The following is a 22,038-nucleotide window of genomic DNA, read 5'->3' on the forward strand; positions in this document are numbered from 1 at the left end:
AAACAGCAAAATTTACTGTATTTTCGGAACAGTAAAACTTACTGCTTTTTTCGATAGACTCATATGAAACTGTTTAAAACATTAAACGTTAATGCAATTTCAATTGATTTAAATGTTTTTTTTTTTTTCCAGTGTACTGGTGACTAGATAGCGAGATACCTGTTATGCGAAAATGCTTCTGCTACAGACACATCAACTGAAAAAACACTACAGCGACATTCAAAAGTCATCAAATTGTTTAATTATGACAGTTTTCTTTATTATAATTAGTGTGGCAGATATGCAATGTCACGATCGCGTTGCATAGAATCTGTAGTGCGACAAGTTGCCTTATTGCGTATTCTTGTTCTTCAGGATTCCCATCACAATAAAGTCACCTATAGTTAGTTGTTTATCTGACTGTACATATACAAATGAAGTCTAAAACCCGTCGCTACACCGGTTCTGCAACACAACAACATCCTCATTTCGCGTAATGATAACACTAAACGTAACGCTTCGTAACCCGACACTTCTTATCATATATCATGCCGTGTTTATTATACCTTATTTACATGGCGATAAACGTCAGAATGCGATGAACTAGTGTAATTAAAATACACATATACAATTTATGTCTATGCAAGGGCTGAAAAGCCCCTTTCTGTGTACCTTAGCTTTTTTACAAAGTAGTCAGTAATATGTACATATTTATGTATGTATATTGATAATAGTATTATTAAGATAAGTGACTTTTATCTCTTTGCACTGAGCTACTTTTCCGCACCAATTGTAAGTTTCTGTTTGACCCAATGGTTGACTGGTAGAGAATGCCTCAAGGGATTATTTTGTATTGTGCAATAAATAAAGTTAAATAAATAAATATTAGTATTGCCTAATATGCGAAAGTAAAACCGCTCGAGAAATAGCTACCACCGCCAGCGATTATCTACCATCCTTGGATTCAAATAATTACTACTATAGGAGTTACTTACAACATTTTATTTTATACACAAAGCTTAAAGTTCAAATTAATTCAACCGTATAATTCGAGCTATAATAACTGTTATCCTTGCACCGAAACTAGAAAGGACCTAAAAAGGTCAGCCAGCGAGCGTTAAGACCATGAACTTACAGCTGCATATTCATATCTATTCTCATTCGTTGTGCAAACGTATGACAAGTACTTACCATCGTAACTTGACTTCCAGATCTGTAATAACTATGCGTAATCAAACAAGCTTGTACCGGTTAGCCTAAGTCTTAGAGTGACCCGAGCTAGCTAAGCGATTAAGTGACACGCTTAATTGAATGTCGCCACTGAATAATTAACAAATGGTTTCTTTAATAAAGAAAATAAAACGTTAAGCTACTCGTATTAATGCAATTATGGTTAAATAATATATTTATCTTTCAAAAAGATTACAGCGTATACAGATCTAGTGCATAATTATTTTCTATCGTATTTTCACGGAAACGTCCGAATGTGTCTTGCTATTTTAATCTCGGTACAAAAACTACTGAGATTGACTGAAGTAGCATGACAAATAGGAACGTTTGCGAGAAAATACGATGGAAAACAATTATGCACTACATCTGTATACGCCGTAATCTTTTTGGAAGATAAATATATGCATTAATAGCTTACCGTTTATCCTTAATGACAAATTAAAATGACGTCACTTATTTAAATACTTATGCCTAAACGAATATAATTTCTTGTACGTAAGTTACGCTACGCTACATCATTAAATATCGACAATCATGCCATTACAAACTTGTACATAAAAACTAACTTGTATGCGACATAAAAACTAGAAATAAGACATATTTTATCGCTTATACCGTTGGAATAAGATGAAAACGTATACATGTTTATGATGGTGACTGCATTGTTCAATTATTTTGCAACGCCGATTTAACGCTTGTACATCTTCAGTCAGAGGCTACACTAACAAGCGGTTCGTTAGCTTGTTCCTTTGACCATTTAAACACCTTGTTACAATGATATAAGGTCTGGTGATGGTCAGTGTTGTTGGTAATAGTTGTAGATACGAATCTGTGCCGCGGACACCACAAAATGTCAAAAGTTAAAGTCTCGTAAACCCCGTCAATTTATGATGGGGTTTAGCAATCGCGTCAGATATCTATTATATTATTATAACTCTGTAACTGGCAACTTAAATAGGTACATAAAATATTGATCATAAAATATGGCGTGTATTGAATTTAAAGTACAATCTGACGTGTTGAACCTCGAAATGAAACATTTCCCGAGAGTTCGAAACGTCGGGATGTATTTTAAATTCGTTTTCCGCGATATGATTCGTTTACATAACTGTTGGGGCAACCGAAGACAACATTAAAATATTGCTTCTTTCCTCTAGAGGTACGACCGGTTCAAGTAATGATTAAGTAAGCAATAACTAGACAATCTTCACAAATACTTTGTCATGGAAACAAAGTAAGGAAGCGGAAGACAAAGTACCTATTAGTAATGAATGTTATGATAAGAACGTAAAGGAGGCAGAAGTTCTAAATAAGATAAGACGATGACTACAAGTTTTATCAGCTGCATGTTAAGAGGTACTTAAATCTTATGTTGTTGGACTAATAATTGTACCTATAAGTCACAAATTCTACACCAGCCGTAACAAGATATGAATATACTTTTTCGCAAATAGAAAGCCAAGCTTCAATCTCTAATTTGGCAAAAACAAAAACAAGTCACACGTAAGTAGAACCAAGCAATTAAACAACTCGTCTCCCAAGTTAAAACAGCGTATAATTAATAGGTAGTTGAAAGACTTGAAAGTAAGTCCTCCCGGTGTTGCACCGTGTGAACTCGATCACAATGCTGCTTTTTGCTTAGAGAGTTCAAGCGATTATGTGCAAGTTTAGGTGTAGCAATTTCCTTATAGAGATGTCGGCTATGAGACCAGTTTCCCAGGAAGAAGTCACGCTCAATTAGTTCTTGATTTTTATGTGAGGAAGTGCTTAATCCACCAGTATGTGCTTACTAAAAGTTAAGATTACGGAGTATGATTGATTGTCACGTGTGTCTCGTTTACGATTTTGCGACATCTATGTACCATGTACCTACAGTCGCCATGCTCACAGATATCTGAACAAGCACTCTGACGCCTTGACAATGGCAGCGTGTTCAGATATTTGAGAGCACCTTGACCGCTCCTATATATCTGATGGCGACTGTACAACTATTTACAGTGCAACTGGGGACCAAAAGTTGGCGTAAGTACCTCAAATTTATTAATTATTAGAAGTTAGAACCTTTTCTTTAAATTTCCAGAAAGAATATGGGCAATTTGTTCTGTTTATGTTATTTAGTTTATAATTAGAACCGTAATTTATAAAATGCCCTACTTAATTTGTCTATTTTAAGTCCTCTAGATAGGTAGTTTCTGATAATAAAATCGACAATCTTATTTTAGTACCTACTACTTACCGAAGGCCAAGCTTTTAAAAAGGATAATTGCAGGGTTTTATGTTAACTAGTCTTAGGCAAGCGTTAAGCTTCAAGTTATGCCATGGCATTTAGAATGAAGGAAACTCGATGTAACATGCATTTGATAATTACTATATACGCATATATCAACTAGAATAAAACACTAGTTGATCATTACTATATGCGTACCTATATCAACGAACATAACACCCAGTCGGTAAAGTTGATCGTTACTTGCCAGGGTGGCATCGATATCGTGTTTTTATCGTGTCTAGAACATCTTTGGCAGGTGCGTAGTATATCTATTTCTTGCTAAGGCTTGTTTACATATATATAGACACCTGTAGAATTACCTGCATTTGTATTTCACGATTCTACTAGTACAATCGTAATTTTTACCTACCACCATGTGTTCAAAACATCTGTCTGTTTATTAAACATATGGAAAAAGTCGAAGACAATCATAACTGTTGTTTTTTTCGCATCAAAACAATAGCACTGGTATTGATTGTGAGTCTGGGAAACAATAAGTAACGGGCCATCTCAACCTTCGGCGGAGAATGGTCAGCAGACTGGAATGTGGATTGGATTGGAACCATTACCTCAGTTAAGAGCTGTCTGAGGTAATTAGAATTCGCTGCTGTTATGCAGTATTGTTTAGATTGCTAGTAGTTTACGTTCTTTGCAATCTTTGACTGCATAAAAAAAGCCGTTAAGTACATACACCTCTAAGTATTTTTTTTATGACTATATTAATTCTGTACTTAAAAAGAACTTTAATGTGACAGGTGGCTTCACTGTACTGCATATCTCTAGCACCCTTTTCTTTACGATTACGCATGTAATTATACTCCATGTACAGTCAGATGCAGAGAAACGTGACCCCCCCCCCCCCCTGCATACAATCAGTCTATGCAGGGGGAGTCATGTTTCCCTGCATCTGACTGCACCTACTTGATTCTTCTGAAGTGTCGAAGTCTACTCACTCTTTTTTCGAGTACTTACGTCAAGTTTCGATCGAAAGTATCAACATTTATTAGATCAATGTTGTTACAATTTCATCTCGGTACAAGTAATGGGATTAAAACCAGTTCAATTAATACAGAAATGTCAAGCGAGATTAATTATAAGGCGCATACAAGTTTCGGTGTTTGGGCGTAACTGGTCTAGTGAAACGGACAAGTGGACGCGGTTTGGGGCAAGTGTGTCATCAGCGTACACCTAGACGTTCGTGGGATAAAGTGATTCAAAACACTTTCTTTTAGGAGACATTTTAATGAATTTGTCTTTGAGAAAGAGATATCCATATTCGGATTCGGATAATTAAAAATTATACAACTTATGTAATAGGTACTATTGCTCCAAAATATCAAGTTAGTTAAAAATTTCGAGGTACTGAATGGTTTTTCTACAGTTCGTTAGACAATTGGCATAGAAAATTGGTTTCCATACAGGGTCAAAACCAATTTGTTGTAATGCAGTTTCCACGCATCGTGTACGTTGGTTTTTAATGTGTGAGAGTGAGTTGTGAGCAGTAAATCACACGTGATTATTGTAAACTGAACATAATATGGCGTGGAGGCTAACATAATTATTAAAGAAAACAGGTTAGGATAACGTAACATACCTATATCTAGTTGTTTATGTACCTAGAACAGTTTTTTTTGAAAATGTTATAATAATGAAAACACATTAATGTATGATACTACTTAATACATGGATCGGATATGACAGTGTCAAAAATGACGTTTCTTCAAACAAAAACGTCACTTTTGACACTACCATAATATCCGATCCGATTCATATCGTATCTAGACCTAATATTTAACGTATCTTAAAGTTCGAATCGGGCTGTTTTTCCTTATCGGCATGTTATAAAACCTTCCACTTCTTAAAATTTGACGCCAAACCGTTAATTTTTTCGAAACGTTCACCGAAATAAAGCCGGTTTTTGCGAATGTTTTTTACCCGCGACGACATTTTTAAGTTAACATACTGTCATAGAAAACTGCCGACAACCCACCATCACGAAAAATAGGCGCGAATTACGACGTCGAGTTACGGAAACCAAGCCCGCGAATACCAATACCAACCAATACCAAATACTGTCATAGAAGTAACTGCTTTTCAGCAGAGTAAGACCGTTAAATCGTTAGAATATTTAACGTAGACGTTAATTGCACGTGATTCTTTGTGCCTATTCGACTGACCACGGTCTTTAACTCATATTTTATTGCCGTGTGAATCTCCCAAACTCAGGTGCTTTTGTTAATGTTGGTTGTGACTCGTCTATGCGATTGTAAAAAAGAGCTTTATTCACTTAGATTTTTATGTGACTTGTATCGTTTTATAGTTAGAAAACTGTATTAAAGACGACGCCCCGCGATTCTTTACAAAAACGTCAGCTAAGAATCGGCTTAGATTTACGATCACGTATCACGGTGAAGTTTGCTCAAAAGCACCTGCAATTAGTTACACTTTACGTTTTCTATTCATTGTATGGGAAGCTTTCAGTCTCCCTACAGGAATCTTGAAGTACTCCGCAGTAAAACCAGCATGTCTGTTTGGGGACTGATAAAATAAATACTCTTAATGTTTCTTCAAAAAAAGGTTCTTTAAATCTTGAACTACCACCAGTCTTAAGGTATTTTTTTCAACAAGCTACGTTCACAGCGAAAAATTGCTGTGTTGCCTAACTGTCCCAAATTATACCATTTAACGGTCCCTTTTCTCTGCAACTACACATAATATTCCCAGTATTTTTTTTCTCTCTTCATCTTATCATATCTGTTTATTTTAGGTTGGTACTTAATTGGCGGTAGCTTTCGAACACATTTCTAATATGCGAAAAAATGTTTCCATTCAGTTTTATTTTATGACATTCATAGACAGCAGTTTATGTGACTGTTACATAATGAAATACGAGGGTTTATGAAACAACATATTATAACGCATTAATAACATTTTCATAGATAAGAAATTTGTTCTAATAGTTTGTCTTTATCCTGGCCGTAATTTGCGGTTTTAGAACGCTTCTAAGAGGGTTCATGATATCCTCCATATAAATGAAAAATCCTGAATTTGCCTCTGAAATTTAAACCTATACTATATGCCCTGCACGCATACAGTTAATTTTATTATGTTTGAAAATTGAATGAAAACAAATGCAACTCTATTCCAATTGTATACGGTTTAAAATGCATCGAACTAAATAAGTACTATAGGTAATATCTTGGGCCTTAGAAGGATATGTGTGTAGATAAAATGGCGTTATCCAGTACACTCATCTGTATAGTGTTAATAATACTTGATGGGTTTTATATTAGCTACTGTTATAAGACACGGTATGTAAGTAACCGCAGCGGGTCTTGGCCGTGCGCGTGCGCCAGACGGCAATGACATGTGTATGATTGACACGCGCTTGCGCCTACGATGTCCCCGGTGATTGCTGGCTCTTGAGGTACATGATTTGACATTGATATTCGTGGATCTATTCATGTCAGAAATGTTTGACGAGTTCTTATAATTTTTCAAAGAGTTTTTTATTATTTTCACACATGTAATACATATGTACATCCCTACTTGATTAAAAATAAACCTGACCTAATAATATACCTATACCTGATACCTATAATATACCTGATTAATGACAAATTATTTACAATAACAATATACATAATGGATATATACAGAGGATTACTATAACTAGCTTATATCTAAAGAGGCCCTTGAGGCATCGTACCAAGGATGCTGGCGGCATTTCCTCGTTGTATCGCAATACTGATACGTTGTGCGAGGAAGCCGCCAGCTCTTCGGTCATCAATTACATCAACCAGACGCTTCGCGATTACTGCAAAAACTTGTGCGCGCTGGGAGTTTTAACCCCAAACGGTACAAAATGGTAGTCTCTACCGAGGCTCTTATATGTATTTATCTAGATTATGTTCAAATATGTCAAGTTCAATAAAAATCAAATAGCCACTTAGCTTTCCAGTATTAAACCATACGGTATAATTTCTAAGTATCCATCATTATAATAATTTATTCACCGTAATCAACACAGTAATCAATCAGATACCGACTAATGACTTCGTGCAGCTAATGTAGCATTGACACACAACCGAAGCCATATAAAGACTTAACACTAATCAAAACTACTTCTTTTGGGAAACTACTAACGAAGTTTAGATAAAATCGAGGGACCATTGACAGTTTTGAAGATGCGACCGCCCACGTTCTTCCTACGATGAACTTTGACAGTAAAGTATCAGAAGCAGTTGATTATGCTATAAATCTGGCAAGATTAATGTTAGTATTAATAGTAACAATCTTAGCTAACCCTCAAAATACCTTATGTCTTTCCCATAAGGTTTACAAATAGTAATTTACAGTGTGGACGATTATGTAAGTGATTTGTTGATGGTTTGTGGACGGACGGCGGGGGCGGCGCGGCGGCGCCGGCGCACGTGGCTCGACGCGACGCCTACCGGACTACCTACCCACTACCTACGTAAGGTAGGGAATGGGTTCAACGATTAGTAGGTGTACTAAACTGTCGATCTGATTATCGCTTCGCTAATTGTCGAACGGTGGGCGATAGCCTTGCTCCTAATAATAGCGTAGGAGTGAGTTTATCATATCTTTGCATTTTCTCTACATTTGCAATAAAATAGTAAATTTTACTCTTATTGCATGCCTATATTATATGGAATACTCAGCGCATACACATACACATTTCATAGTATTTTAACTCGTTCGCGTCTCTCCTGTAGGCATCACAAAGTTAAAAAAATCAAAAGTAGTTTTTTACGCTGCACCCTTATTATGGGATACATTTTTTTCAGTACTTGAGACTCAAATAAGAGAAACGGGATATATATGTAAAGCCTGAGCAGTAATGTATGATCACGCGCCATATTGCGGAATTTCATTGGAACTAAATTTTTCATACTAAACTGAACTGTCATCCTATACATGAGAATAACAGCGCCCTCTTGACAATGATCATGCATTTCTGATCGGGCTTTACCCGAGTCGTTAATTTTCATTGAACTGTTCACAGAAGTGACCTTTTTCATAAAAATGTCTTTGACCCATAACATAATCTTAAGTAGGTAACTATTAATAAACAGCAGAAGGTTTTATCGTTACTAATTTGCATGCTGTGTAACTGAAACGGTTCATAAATCTCATTGTGTTCGAAAAATAGCAGAGTAGGACCTCACAACCATAGAACACATGTCCTATAAACCGTTCTATACGCGTATTGACAATACCTGTATTGAGGTGCATCGCACAATGCACAGGATGTAATGCAGGTAAACGGGTGTTTTTTGCTTCGACAATGGAGGGTGGACAAATCGAGAGTATGGAATTGTGATCGTTTTACAGATACCGATAATTGTGGGCAACGTTGTAGGCACGATTAAATTGAGATGATTATAGCAAGGTGTTTTAAGATTTCGTTTGATATTAAAATGTGGCATGATAATTTGTTAAAAGTGTTGGAGAAATTTGAAATATTATTTTTTGTTTATATTAAAGTGTAATCCAAAGTAGTCGGGTAATTTTTGATATATTTATTTAAGTAAATATTTAATGATTATTGCACAGTAAAAATTGTACAAAAAGCGAACTTATGCCAGAAGGCATTATCTACCAGTTAACTCTCGCGCCAAACAGAGAACAAAAGAGTAATAGGTGCAAGAAATAATTACCAAGTACAAATATTCCTAAAATAATAAAAATAACGCGCAAAGCTTAACGCAGGTGAAGCTGCAATTGATTAAAAACATGTCTTTACAATGCGAAATCCTAAGAAGATATTTGTATACTTTCGAGAAAAATGCAACCATTTTTAATCTGTGGGGTTTTAATCCCGTTGGCGTTGTAACTTTATATAATATATATATATCGATAACTTAAACCTCGATAAATTAAAAACTTCTATAAGTTAATAAAATGTTGTGTTCCCTTCCCCTCGGAGCCGAAAACCTCATTTACTTAAAGTACAGATCCTCTACAACTTAAACGAATAATTTGGGATTTAGACCTCAGTAACTTAAATTTGTTTCTTGGCAACCTCTATAACTTAAATCATTTTTCGTAAATTCATTCAAACATTTTAAAAATCGAACGAAAAGTTCTGTTGAGAAATTTGTTTTTATTGCGTTCACGTGGTCCAGATGGCTAGAGCTTTAACTGTACACTAACCCCTTATTCATAAACGTGTACTAAAGTTACGATGCCGCTGATCATCGTTTGTCCCTTTCCGACGTATTGGTATGATGGAAAGGGACAAAGGATAATCAGCGGCATCGTAACTTTAGTACACGTTTATGAATAAGGAGGATATTGTTTAGGGATGATTAAAATCATTGAACCACTACCTGAGGTCTAAGTACTGTAACTTGTTTGGAACATTAGTTTCTTGTCGTTCTCCACGATGTAAACATTCTGAGTGAAATGAACGAAATTAAAAGTACTTTTTGCCTCATAAAAGGTTGAAGTTGAAGGACTCTTAATGAATGTATAATGTGAAGCTAACATGTCTTCATGTTTGATAATGTTATTCGAATTTGTTCTTGTAACCTTCGGGCTATGCAAATGCAAATGTATACGCACTTGAATTTGATCATAAGCTCCTTTAAGTCACTGGGGCACTATTCGGAAATCGGCCTATTGACATTTGAATCGTATTGATTGACTTATTGCGTAGATTTATTCGTGAAAATTAATCGTATGTATTTAAGGGGGCGTCGAAAAAAAATTGTAGGTACTAGGTAGATTGAGGTAATATTTTCAACTCCGAGCGCAGACTCTGCCCATGACGGCGCAGAACGTGTAAACGAGAAGCCTAACCGGTCCTGCAGCTGCGTTCGACACGATTATAACAGCTGTACTATTACTGAACTTACGTACAAGATCATAAGGTTTCAAGTCGCTTGTATATTATTAAGCATGACTTCAGTCTACGGTGATCTATCGGTATAATGTTACGATTTATCCCAGCACGTGTCTCTCGCGTGACTACCCCCATCGAACGGTCAATCGAAACGAATTATCAAAACGATACCAAAGGATGTGTTACACGCATCGTTATAAAAAGGCTTTAAATTATTTTTATGTGAATTTAAAAGGCTAAAATTCATGGGAACCTTAAATTAGGATGTTCCGGTGATGCCTGCAGCAATGCATGTTTAAAGTGCCTACGCGAATCGAGTAGCAAAGAGTTTTTCATTTCCATTTAGCGCAAACCATTTGGTAAGGCGAGGACTATTTATTCGAAAGTTGGTAATTCGGTGTATAAAAGTATATGTTGCAAAGAATTTTGCAGAGCAGAGGTCGCATAAAAAGGATAGGGTAGTTATAGTTATCTCCAATTCTACAACTTTTTAATAGGTTTTTTAGAGAGTGAGTAATCATCTAATTATGTTTTTTAATGTGATTTTTATTTTAGAAGTAGTAAGTATCTAGTAACACTGAACGAGTAAGATGTACAATTACTTAAGACACAAGTAAATGCTTACTTAGTTTAGGTATTGTTATGTTCAGTATTAAAGTTTTAATTATAAATTGTATAATTACCATTGTAAAAAATCAATTACCATAACTTTGATATGAATAAATATTATCTTATCTAAATTAAATTAAATAGATCCGAAAACTTGTCATATTTTTGTATGAGGATCCAAACTTTTCGTTTCCAAAATGAAAGTGTCCTTAATTTCCTATGATATTTTCCTGAAATTTCCGAAAAAAAATTCAACATTATAGAAAATCCGCAATTTGCACATCTACAATTACAAATACAAAGCTAGGCGCACATATTCATTTTACAACATAGGTACTTACATAGGCCAAATATACTGGTTTTAAATCGTTTTACTGTAAACCATCTAATAGTGATTACTCTGTCAGAGCCAATGTAATCTGTGATCTGCATTATCGCTCATTCCATCGCCTGCGAGTAACGCGATACTTTCCCCGTATCGGGTCGATCGGCCTTACGATCCAGATACGTGTACGGGGCTAATTCGTTAGGAAATCAAACCTCGTAAGCTTCACTCAAAGTCAAGTCACGAGTGTGAATGCATTTTGGTGTAAAAAATCAAAAGCGACTTTATATCGTTGTAATAAAGTTTTAAACCGAAAATGGACATTGGTTAAAATTTGTCTTGTTCCATCACATATTGGAATCGAAGATATGTGAGGAGAATACAGTATACAATCTATTTGATACGGTTAGGTTTAGGTACCATTTATTTATGAAAAATCTTATTTCTATAAGGACGCCTTGTCAGGTTATTCGTATAAAGATACAAGCAAATATCGTCCTTATGGCAAGCGACAAAGTGGATTTTTTTGCCGGCCGCAGTAACATGTCCTCAATTTTAGCACAGACTAAAAATATTGATATCGTAGGTGGCTTATGTTGATATATTATTATCAGAGATCGGACAAATTTACGTCATTGCTCGCAATAATGTGGACATGACTCCAAAATTAATCAAATATGTAATCATTTAATTAATTTCTTACTTGCCTTAAATTTTAATTCCTAGTCAATAAATACAAAGTTTAATTTATCCCGATTTTGAGGTTATCGCCCACAACTTAGAACAGAAAATAAACTCTGAATTATACTGGAATAATAATATTCCTATAAAACTACTTAAGTTTGCTCCATTAACATCAGTGGAGTGCGAGTGGAGTTTTTCAGCACTTAAGTATATTTTTGATGAAAAAGAAATAGACTGACTGCAGAAAATTTGAAAAAAATACTGATATTTTCTTTAATAAATCTATACTTTAACAAACTTTTGTATTTATTGACTAGGAATTAAAATTTAAGTCAAGTAAGAAATTAATTAAATGATTACATATTTGATTAATTTTGGAGTCATGTCCACATTATTGCGAGCAATGACGCAAATTTGTCCGATCTCTGATTATTATTTAGTAATCAGAAATAAGGTATGTATCTAGTTTCCGAAGTTTTTGAAAAACTACAACGATAGCCTCAGTTTCCTATGTTTGTACAGACTGTGGATTTGTATAGCCAAATCTAATAAAAATAAATAGCAAAGTTACGTCATACATTGCATCTGCATCGACGTTATAAACAATAACAATAGAAACAAAATGCCCAATAAAGTAAAACAATCAATATTAATTGACGTTCGTAACATTGACACATATTAACATTCATAGATATAACTGTTGCCTAACCTAACGCAACCCAGACCGAACAAAGGCATTAAATTACAGTCTTGTATGGAGTGGCGCCTAGACTTAGTCTACAAAGCGAGCTAGATATAAGTATAACAACTAGATATAATAAGGCACGACTGTGCTACGTGAAATGCCTAAAGCGATATATAAGGTCCATTATAAAATTTGTTACATTTACAAACCTATATATTTTCTAACATATTTTCCACAACACGTTACAACTTTCCCACGAGTTTTCTACAGTCATTTGAAACAAAATTTATCGACAGGGACGTAAATTAAAATATTGGAATGAATGAATGTTAGAATTAGAAAGCTGACAGCAAGACTCTTAGAATCTGACCAGATCTTGTATCTTTGCAATAAGATTTAGGTGCCAAAGTTGGATAGATGGATGTATGGAAAGTAAATAGTTAAGGTAAGGTGGGGTAGGGCTATTACCGGGACAAGACAAGCACATGTATGGAATCCTCATACTGTTTGTAATACCCCGAGCAAAATAAACAATGTTCGTCTTACCCTTACAATTGTACTTTTCATTAGCTATTAAGCTTTTGAAATTAAAGGGGAGCGGCAAGATACAGCAAGATTTAGAATATAAATAAAAGAAACGATAGTTTCTATATACAGAAGTATTTTCTATGATAGTTGGAAACTAAATATCGCTAAAGGAAAGTATTCCAATTACGTGCCTGTTTTAAAACAGATCATACATCTCTTTCCATTACTGCCCTGTACCCCTAATAGTGTAAATTTATTCGATGGCGAGATGTAACGTACCTATACGTTTGCGTTAAGTTAAGTTTCCAAAACGTCCCGCTTGGTGCGCTGTTTCTAAATCCCATTCTAAACGCTATCGAATAAATTTACACTAGGGGCTCTGTTCTTTGGATTAACAAACGTATTTTCATGATTGTGTTTCATTTACATAGTTTAGTTATTTCAGCTGATTAAAAATTTGACTGTGAGTAAATAGTTATTTACGATACAAGTGCGGAAAGTAGGAAATTCGCAACGAGTGGTGATAAATTAAAACAAGACCGGAGGTAGTGTTTTAAATAGACACGAGTTGCGAATTACCTATTCGCACGTGTATCGTGCAATGTTTTATAGTACATATGGCTCATTAAAGTTTCGACATATGTACGGAAAGTGCGTATTTCAGTAAACAGTATTTACATCTGCCTCTACATTTTATGTTACGCTCGTACATCTAATCTAAATACTTTAACTGCATACTAATTAACCAGATTGCAAGCGACCAAACCATTCTAGGATAAATTATTGATCCAATTAGTAAGTTAAGTACTCCGACGAATCAGTCACTTTAAACCAAAACCATTTGCTTGGTAACTAACTACTTTAATTATTAAACCTGTAGCAATAGCTGGAGTGGAACGAACTCGCGTTTTAGAGGCTTTTGAAGGCTTCGAGGCATATTTAGAGAGATAAAATATGATACCAATTTCATTTCAATATCGGTACGTCGCCTCCGTACCAATTTATTGAATGCAAGTGCAACATATTTTTATATTAACAACGGATGCTATACGGTTTTTGTTGGGTGCCATTCTGTGACAAAAAACTGTCTCAGAAACTCATACTAAATCAAATCAATACTCGAATGTCAGTGATCTCTCAATGAGTTATAATTATATTGCACTACGAGTATTTCATAATTGATTATATTTAAGGAACAACATTTATATGCATTGAATTATGGGCTTAGCGACGAGCAATCATAATTTGTAATTGAAATGGGATTTAGTTTTATGTGTAATGTCGTGGATAATTTATATCCACATAATGCATCTTAACTACTTAGTTATAACGACAGGCTGGTATCTTGTTAACTACTGACTGGTACTTAAACACTTCTACATGGGGCCGATATGAATAAACTTGATTTTATTATCATGCTTGTATTGAATACCTATTGATCGTATCGTATTCACTGTTTTGTAAGGGCAATCATTTCCTGAGTATAAAATGAAAACTAAAGGAGTGACGAAATTTATTTACTAGTGCAAAACATCACTTAAATGTTATGGAGAAGTAAATTATTCGTAATAGTGTAAACGGATTAATTACTTTTTTATTATGATTTATGGTTAGATGGTTACGCTACTTTCCTGCAGACATTATAAAATAAACGTACTTTAAAGCCTAATTTTCGTACTTTATCCTTATTGTTAAAATCTCCTACTTCCTTAAAATTTGATGAGTCTTGGATAAATGTAACATAATCATTAACTTCTGTAATATACACAGGAAATTTACCGGTTTTCCCATATGTTTTTGGCCTAAACGTCTTTACTTTCTATGTATATCGATCATATTGGCAAATTAGTGCAAGCGAGATGTAGAAAGTAAGTTACGTAGACGAATATATATGTCAATGTCGAAACTGGTACCCCTACTGCATCTTGCTGCAAAGTTATTTTATCTGAAGGGTAAGACTCTTTATTAATAAAATTTGCTTCTCTTTGTTCTTGCCAATAATCAGTAATTCTTTTGTTGTGTAAACCATATCAAACGGGTGAAATAGTAGGTAATGTTATATCGACAGTCCTAATAGGTTGGCCTAGTTCGGCAGCACGTAGCAACACGACTCAGACGAACGTGCCTAGAGCATGGACTATTATTGTTCTATTAAGTATACAAATAACTACAATTATTGATAGATAAGAATATAACCTTAAGGTTTTACTAGAGCCTGGTTCGTGACAAAATAATATTAAGTATTCTAGACAGAGTAGAGAGACCGATATACAAAGAAGTGGATATCAGAGCAATATAAGTCAAATAATCATATTTCAACCATTTTGTTCCAATTTATTCCCTTAGAAGTGGTATTACTACACAAATAAAAGTACAAGACCTCTAAAATGTCACGGAAATTCCAAATCTAAAGAAAATTTGTCAATAGTTATTTGTACAACAAGAGAGCAAAGTTTGATATTTCTTCGTGTGCTTGTTTTGAGCCCTGGGCAAGCGAAATATTCTATAATAGATTAGATCTAATTTAGAATCTGGAGCGTAGTAAGGGACTCAAAAGCGCACGAGATGTAAATAACTTTGATCTCGTGTAGTACACAAAAATTTTCACGTCAGTCAGCCACCAAAAAATACAACCTGAAAAAATGTATTCCAGACGGACGGATCACTATTTATTGATCCGTATTCTAACAATTAACTTTAATTACCGCAATAAAACAAACCGAAAGAAATTTCAATAAAATAATACGAAAATAATGAACTAACGAACATCAATTGACAGTTCAATCGACAACTTTTTTTTTGTAAAAAAAATTTTTTGTAACATACGGTCCGAATTGCGGATACTACTATTTGTTAACTATAGTAGAGATCGTTAAAAGTAGTTAAGTAGAATTATTTACTGCGTAACAATTGCGTAAATTTGTATAAGTTCATTGTTTTGATTGTATAATAAAGTACGTAAAATATGGTGTTTTTATTAAATTTTAAACTTTTATTTCATTAATTAATTATTACGAATGATGACTCGTAGGGTGTTTTGGAACGATGCGGTCTGACTTATTTCGGGGGTCTATTATAAACCGTCAATATAACGTTGAATTAACTATGCACTTTTTTTGTCTCTTTCTTATTGCTAATGACGTGAAAGGGATAAAGACAATAGAATCCAAATATTTAGAACTTGTATTAGGCCCCGAACGTTGAAATGACATTCGAATCTAAAGGTCACTTGAATGTTATTTTGTCTCACTCGGTGAGCAAAATGCGATTTTACTCACTGTTTTTAAGCAGCAAATTACCCTTGTTAGAGCTGCTGACGTGAAAAAAAATATATCCACGAAACTATGGCAGTTGAACTTTATATTATTTTTCTTTTACATTTGTTAGTAAACAACTATGATATATATTTTTACCTCTTTTAACAGTGTACATTCAGCATCAAAAGTAGCGGATCAAATAACGCTTCATAAGTATCTACCATTCTGTAACAGCTTAACAAAAAGTGATGCCTTTAATATAGAACAACAAAGACTGTAGAAGATATACTTTGGAACGCGAATTCTAGAAATTTATCTATATTTGGAAAAGTTATCCCGAATATCAGATACTTTTGGCGCGTTGTTTCATCCGCTACTTTTGATGCTGACTGCACCTAGTTATACTTTACATAATATATTCAAAAGATAAGAGCATCCGTTTCTTACAACCAAATTTACAGTGATGAGGATGGAAGTTAGCATGCTTATCATGCTAACAATTACATTTACATTATCTTGAAAAGTAAAAAAGTGTGTCGTTATCATTGTAAGCTTATTTTGTTTTAGTTCACTTAAAGAAAGAATACCTATTAAAGTCTCATTTACCTCAATAATCACCCACATTCAAAATAAAAAAGTGTGGCATCAGTTCTTTATATGTTTTAATTTACTTAAAGAAAAAGTTATTAAAGTCCACGTACCGTGGAAGAAAGCAGACAGTAATTGGCAGAGATGGCGCGACGGTGCGAAATATCTGCGATTGTCTCGGCAAATATAATTACTTTATGCGAAGATATTAGAATAGAATAGAATAGAATAATTTTTATTCGTAAACACAAACAAGACACATTAAATTACATGATATAACAAAAACAAAGTAAGTATAAAGTGCCACGAAATGGCCTCATCTCAGCATGTTGCTGGTGGCTTCCAGCGCTGATCTTCCGATGAGACCATCAAGTGAGAAAAATCACGAAAGGTAACAGACAAGAAGACAGAATATTAGTGCCTGAATATCTTGGCAAGTCTATGTAGTATCGCATAACTAAATTTTCTCATTTTAACGAAAAGCTTAGTTTTTTATTTATTTACTTTGACGGTTTGCCCTCATACACACAAACCAATTCAATTGCAATCAAATGATAATATGATCAAATTTTCATTCGAGACTCGATGTCTTGTTACCTAAATATCTCGAGCAGTCCAAAGTGAAAAGTGCACCGTCATATATCAAAATCAACAACACAATACATGGAGCGCAGACATGTCAATAAAAAGCATCAAAATCAGATCTATTTGTTATAGTGATAATCAACGATGACTCTCAATAGTCACGCTATCAATTACGATCAAGTAATTTGGTCTGTTTGTTTCAATAAAATATATTACAGATAACACCAGACCCTCTCAATTCTCTAAAAGTACTCTGTAATTTTGTACAGTGACTGTTAAACCCATTCTTCCGTAACTTGGACAAGGTTTGACGCTTCCAAATATTGATTTTGACGGTAATAATAGCGATATTAAATCAGGTAGCTGTCATTGTTGTTATGTCAATCAATGTTTTTCGATATGGGTGAGGAAATAATTACTTAACGTGTGTCTATATATGTACTTGTATATTTAGTATCGACCAAGAATATAAGTATCCGATTAACGTATAATTTTAAAATGTTGATAATAGGCTCCTGACTCTCCTGAGACTCAGAAACAGTTATTTTATTTCGTAATTTGGATTTCCTTGTTTTTCAAAAAAAATTCTCCATTTTTACCAATATAATTATAACATTTAAATAAATATGAATGACAGCCATTTTTAACTTTTTTCGTCTAATTGGTGTTCACCATACTGAACTAAAATAAATGACTTCAATTTAAACTAACGAGCAAAACATTACTTTACCCATTGTTATTAAACACTTCATTGAGTATTCTGTCTACATTCTTCACATAAACAAAAATCTTACACAACGTAATGTTTGAGAAACAAGTAACTTGTAAATTAACGGCATTTGTGTGTAAAATAACTAGAAAGACGAGTTACTTAAAACGACGCCATTTTATTTATTGTTTACTGCAAATGATGTATCTTGAATCGAAGTCCGTTATATGCACATAATTATAAATTAGGTACTTTGTGTACGTAAGTCCAACTAGTGGTCTAAATTAATTCAAATCAATGGTGTGATAAAATAAACAATACCCATCAAAGCCGCATAAACCATACGAATTATGTAGGACTGTGACATCAAGTAGATGACGAATCTACATAAGAATCCTACATCGTATGTACTTATGTCGAGGCCAGATCATAGGATATGTTCATTTCATGAAATGCCATTTTAGAATTAATTATTGGTTGGTTTGACTTTTTCGAGGCCAACCGATCATTTCATGAAATGATTGCCACATAATAAAATGATCAATTTTAAGATTTAGCCACGACATGTATACATATTAGCAGTCTTTACTTTAACTTGTTTCTAGTGTAACAAAACGGTGACAGCGGTTGAGTAACTGCAGGTACCTGACCAAAAGTCTCAACTAACCAAAGTTGCACCTTATGTCTTTGCAATAAGGTTAACAAACTGTCAATTAATAAGGTTGACGATGGTACCTATAGTCAGGCGGTGTTAAGGTCGGCTGCCTCTGCGAACCAGAGCAAATTCAATTTCAAACACCCAAGAATGAGTTATCAAATTGTTTTTTCATTTTTTTGGCATAATGTCGAAGAAAAAGAGAGAGCCGCGTTTTTTTTGTTTTATGGATTCACTTGAGCTAATTGTTTTTTACGATACGATTTAATAATGTTTTTAACCGATTCTTGTTGAAAGTCAATCATTAGATTTCGCTTTCGAGAACTTAAATCTGAAAACTAGTAAAAAGTTTGAAATAGGTATTATAAATAAGTAGTTTAAGACTTTGTACATTTCTATTTTAAAAATCACTTTGTAAGGTAAACTAAAAGCTTTCGTTATAAACTCGTATCAAGTTAAACTTAAGTTGGGCAACTTGCGGCGCACGCGCGGCGTCGCCCGCTAAGCCAATCAGCGTCGAGGCCAAGAGTTCCACGAACTCCCGCGCGCACCCCATTGGCCGAAAAGCGCGCCAACTTACGAATACCTGATTTGAAAATGGAAACGTAAGCTCGTGCACGTGCGATAGTATACGATACGATGTTGTAGTTGTGCTTCGAGCAATAGAAAGTTTGTTTCGAATGTAATGAAACGAATCGTTGTTGTGTATTCGTTTGGGATATTGAGAAAAATTGAGCCTTCGGTTTCATTTTTATAGACATTGTCTTAATAATTTAAACAGTATTGTTTATTTTTTTTTCAGTACTTTGCTTTGTTTGTTGTAGCTTTAATAATTTAAAAATAAATGTCAGTTACTTATACTAGGAAATGAACAACTTGTAATATTTAAACAAGTGATAACTAATCAAGTTCTGAAAAAAATTGGTTGATATTTATCATTTATTTTAAACATCCCACTTCATCGAGCTAACATATTACACTTGTTTCCGCTAAGGCATACAGTTTTATTAATTTGAACGCAGACTCCAACTAATTTTCCGTAACATCAGATCGCCAAGACAAAGAGCTATAAAGCAAAGCGCTCGCTAACTATAGGTATAGCGTAGCGTAGATCTAGACTTAAATCACGACCAGGGCCTATTCCGTAGGAACCAGTCCGTCCTGTTCCGGGGTCTAGCCGCGTAATAAAGTAGCTATTTTGAGCGTGCAACACGTAGCAATGGCTTCTTTTATAACTGTAAAAACACTAGATTCGTTTATTTTTTTATTTTTATGTTTAAACAAAAATTGATGGATTTAGAAGTTCATATTTTCGTTTGCTAGAGTTTCATATGTAACGTGACTATTAATATTGCACTGGCAACACTTTGCTAGCTAACGTCATAGTGAACCAATGGCTACGTCAACCGGTCGGTCACGGTTGACAGTTGACACACTTCGGAACGAGACGTCTTCGTGTAAGGTTGGTGACATTTGAAATATTTATGTATATACTTTGAATAGTTGAATATTTTGCCAAATAAACAATTGATTCATTATTTGTTGTTTAAAAACTATCTTTTACCTTGAAATATCGGAACACATATATGTTTATGTACCTTAAAAAAATTCTACTAGTATTATTAAAATCAGTTAACTTTAGGAAAAAAATATTTCTTAGATATCCTATGGATCAGGTAAGTATATCAAATCAAAGCTGTAATCACCTTTGTAGTCGCAAAACCATTCCTATTATAAGATCATCACGTTAAAGTGTGAAACAAACACCGTTCTTGAACTCTAAGCTATATGTTTATAGGTACTAAAATAAATTTTCAAGCGTACGTACCAAGAAGGCTATATTCTCGTATAGTACCTATTTCAGTCTATGGATCCCCTGTAAGTAACAACTGTTAAAAAGTATATATACACTTTACTACATTCGTCTGCATAACGCATTTACAAAGATGCCTTTTGGAATCAATAATGGTCCATTGGTATTTCAGGAGGCAATTTACTCCCAAGAATACTTAACTGATATAGGGACACTTTTTTGCAAAGTGATCCCATGCTTAATTTACAAACTTGTGATTTGCCTATACTTCAGGATTACAATTTTTTTATAAAATCTTTGTAGTTTCTATTTATACCTTACATTGTTTCATACGCTCTGCTCATCTCAATAGTACTTCGTGACGCGATAGATTTGAGTAACAAGAAGAGGGTCTCGAGCTCAAGCTCAGGGTCCCGCGGCCGCGGCCTGAATAAGGCTCCGACGGAGGCATTGTTCGAAAAGGTCACGTTTGGTGGAGCGCCCGCGCAGAGGCCCGAACGCTTTTAAACTTTACTCTTTGATCTACTTATATGAACTTTAATGCCTTGAGATAAAGTCAAAATTAGATCAAAATAAACTACCTTTTAAGTACTCTGAATTAGAATGGTCATGCTTTTATTATTAAGTAACCATGTTCCAGGTACTGCCAATATCAGAGTAAAAGAAATAATTAATCGATCACAGCGATAAAAGTTTACTAAAAAGATAACTATCTACCATTTTTACTTTTGAAATATTGATTGTCCAGGTATGAACCATGCGCCAACAAAGTTTTTCATAAATATTCTACACTAGCAATTTATTATTTTAATCGGCCATAAATTTCACATAATCATCGCGCGACAGTCTTTCAACAAGTCGTTACTAGGCATCGTAAACAGTTATTTTGCAAGACATCACGTAGGCAGCTGCAAAACGAATTAAACTAGTTGCTTAATGAGACTTACCTTAAGTGCACAAAAAATGCAGGACGGGCCGAGGCAAGCGTGGCCAGAGAGCTCGCGGAAGCTGCGCCGGAATATGTCCAGATGCCACAGCACCTGCGGACAAACGAATGGATTAACACCATGCTGGGCAGGAACAGTTGTATTAAGGTGTAATACAACAACAACAACAACAAACAAGTTACGAGTCACTCGCAAAATAGAACCAATATTCTTACTGGTCCAATCCAGCTGCAAAAATGTAAATAATTAATTTCTATAAATAACGACAACCACTCATGATAATATGTATATATATAAAAAAAAA

The 22,038-nt window shown here is 34.5% G+C and overlaps 1 protein-coding gene across 2 annotated transcripts in view; it reads right to left on the minus strand.

Moving 5' to 3' along the window:
* The window catches only part of LOC133520785 (uncharacterized), a 138,020-nt gene that overhangs the window by 20,593 nt on the left and 95,389 nt on the right, over window positions 1-22,038 (minus strand). For both annotated transcript variants that reach the window (XM_061855442.1, XM_061855446.1), the window contains one exon: window positions 21,735-21,827. In XM_061855442.1, coding sequence (XP_061711426.1) covers window positions 21,735-21,827 — 93 coding nt within the window. The remainder of the gene's footprint in view (window positions 1-21,734; window positions 21,828-22,038) is intronic.

The sequence above is a fragment of the Cydia pomonella genome, chromosome 8 (genome assembly GCF_033807575.1).
Source record: "Cydia pomonella isolate Wapato2018A chromosome 8, ilCydPomo1, whole genome shotgun sequence".
Classification (NCBI taxonomy): domain Eukaryota; kingdom Metazoa; phylum Arthropoda; class Insecta; order Lepidoptera; family Tortricidae; genus Cydia; species Cydia pomonella.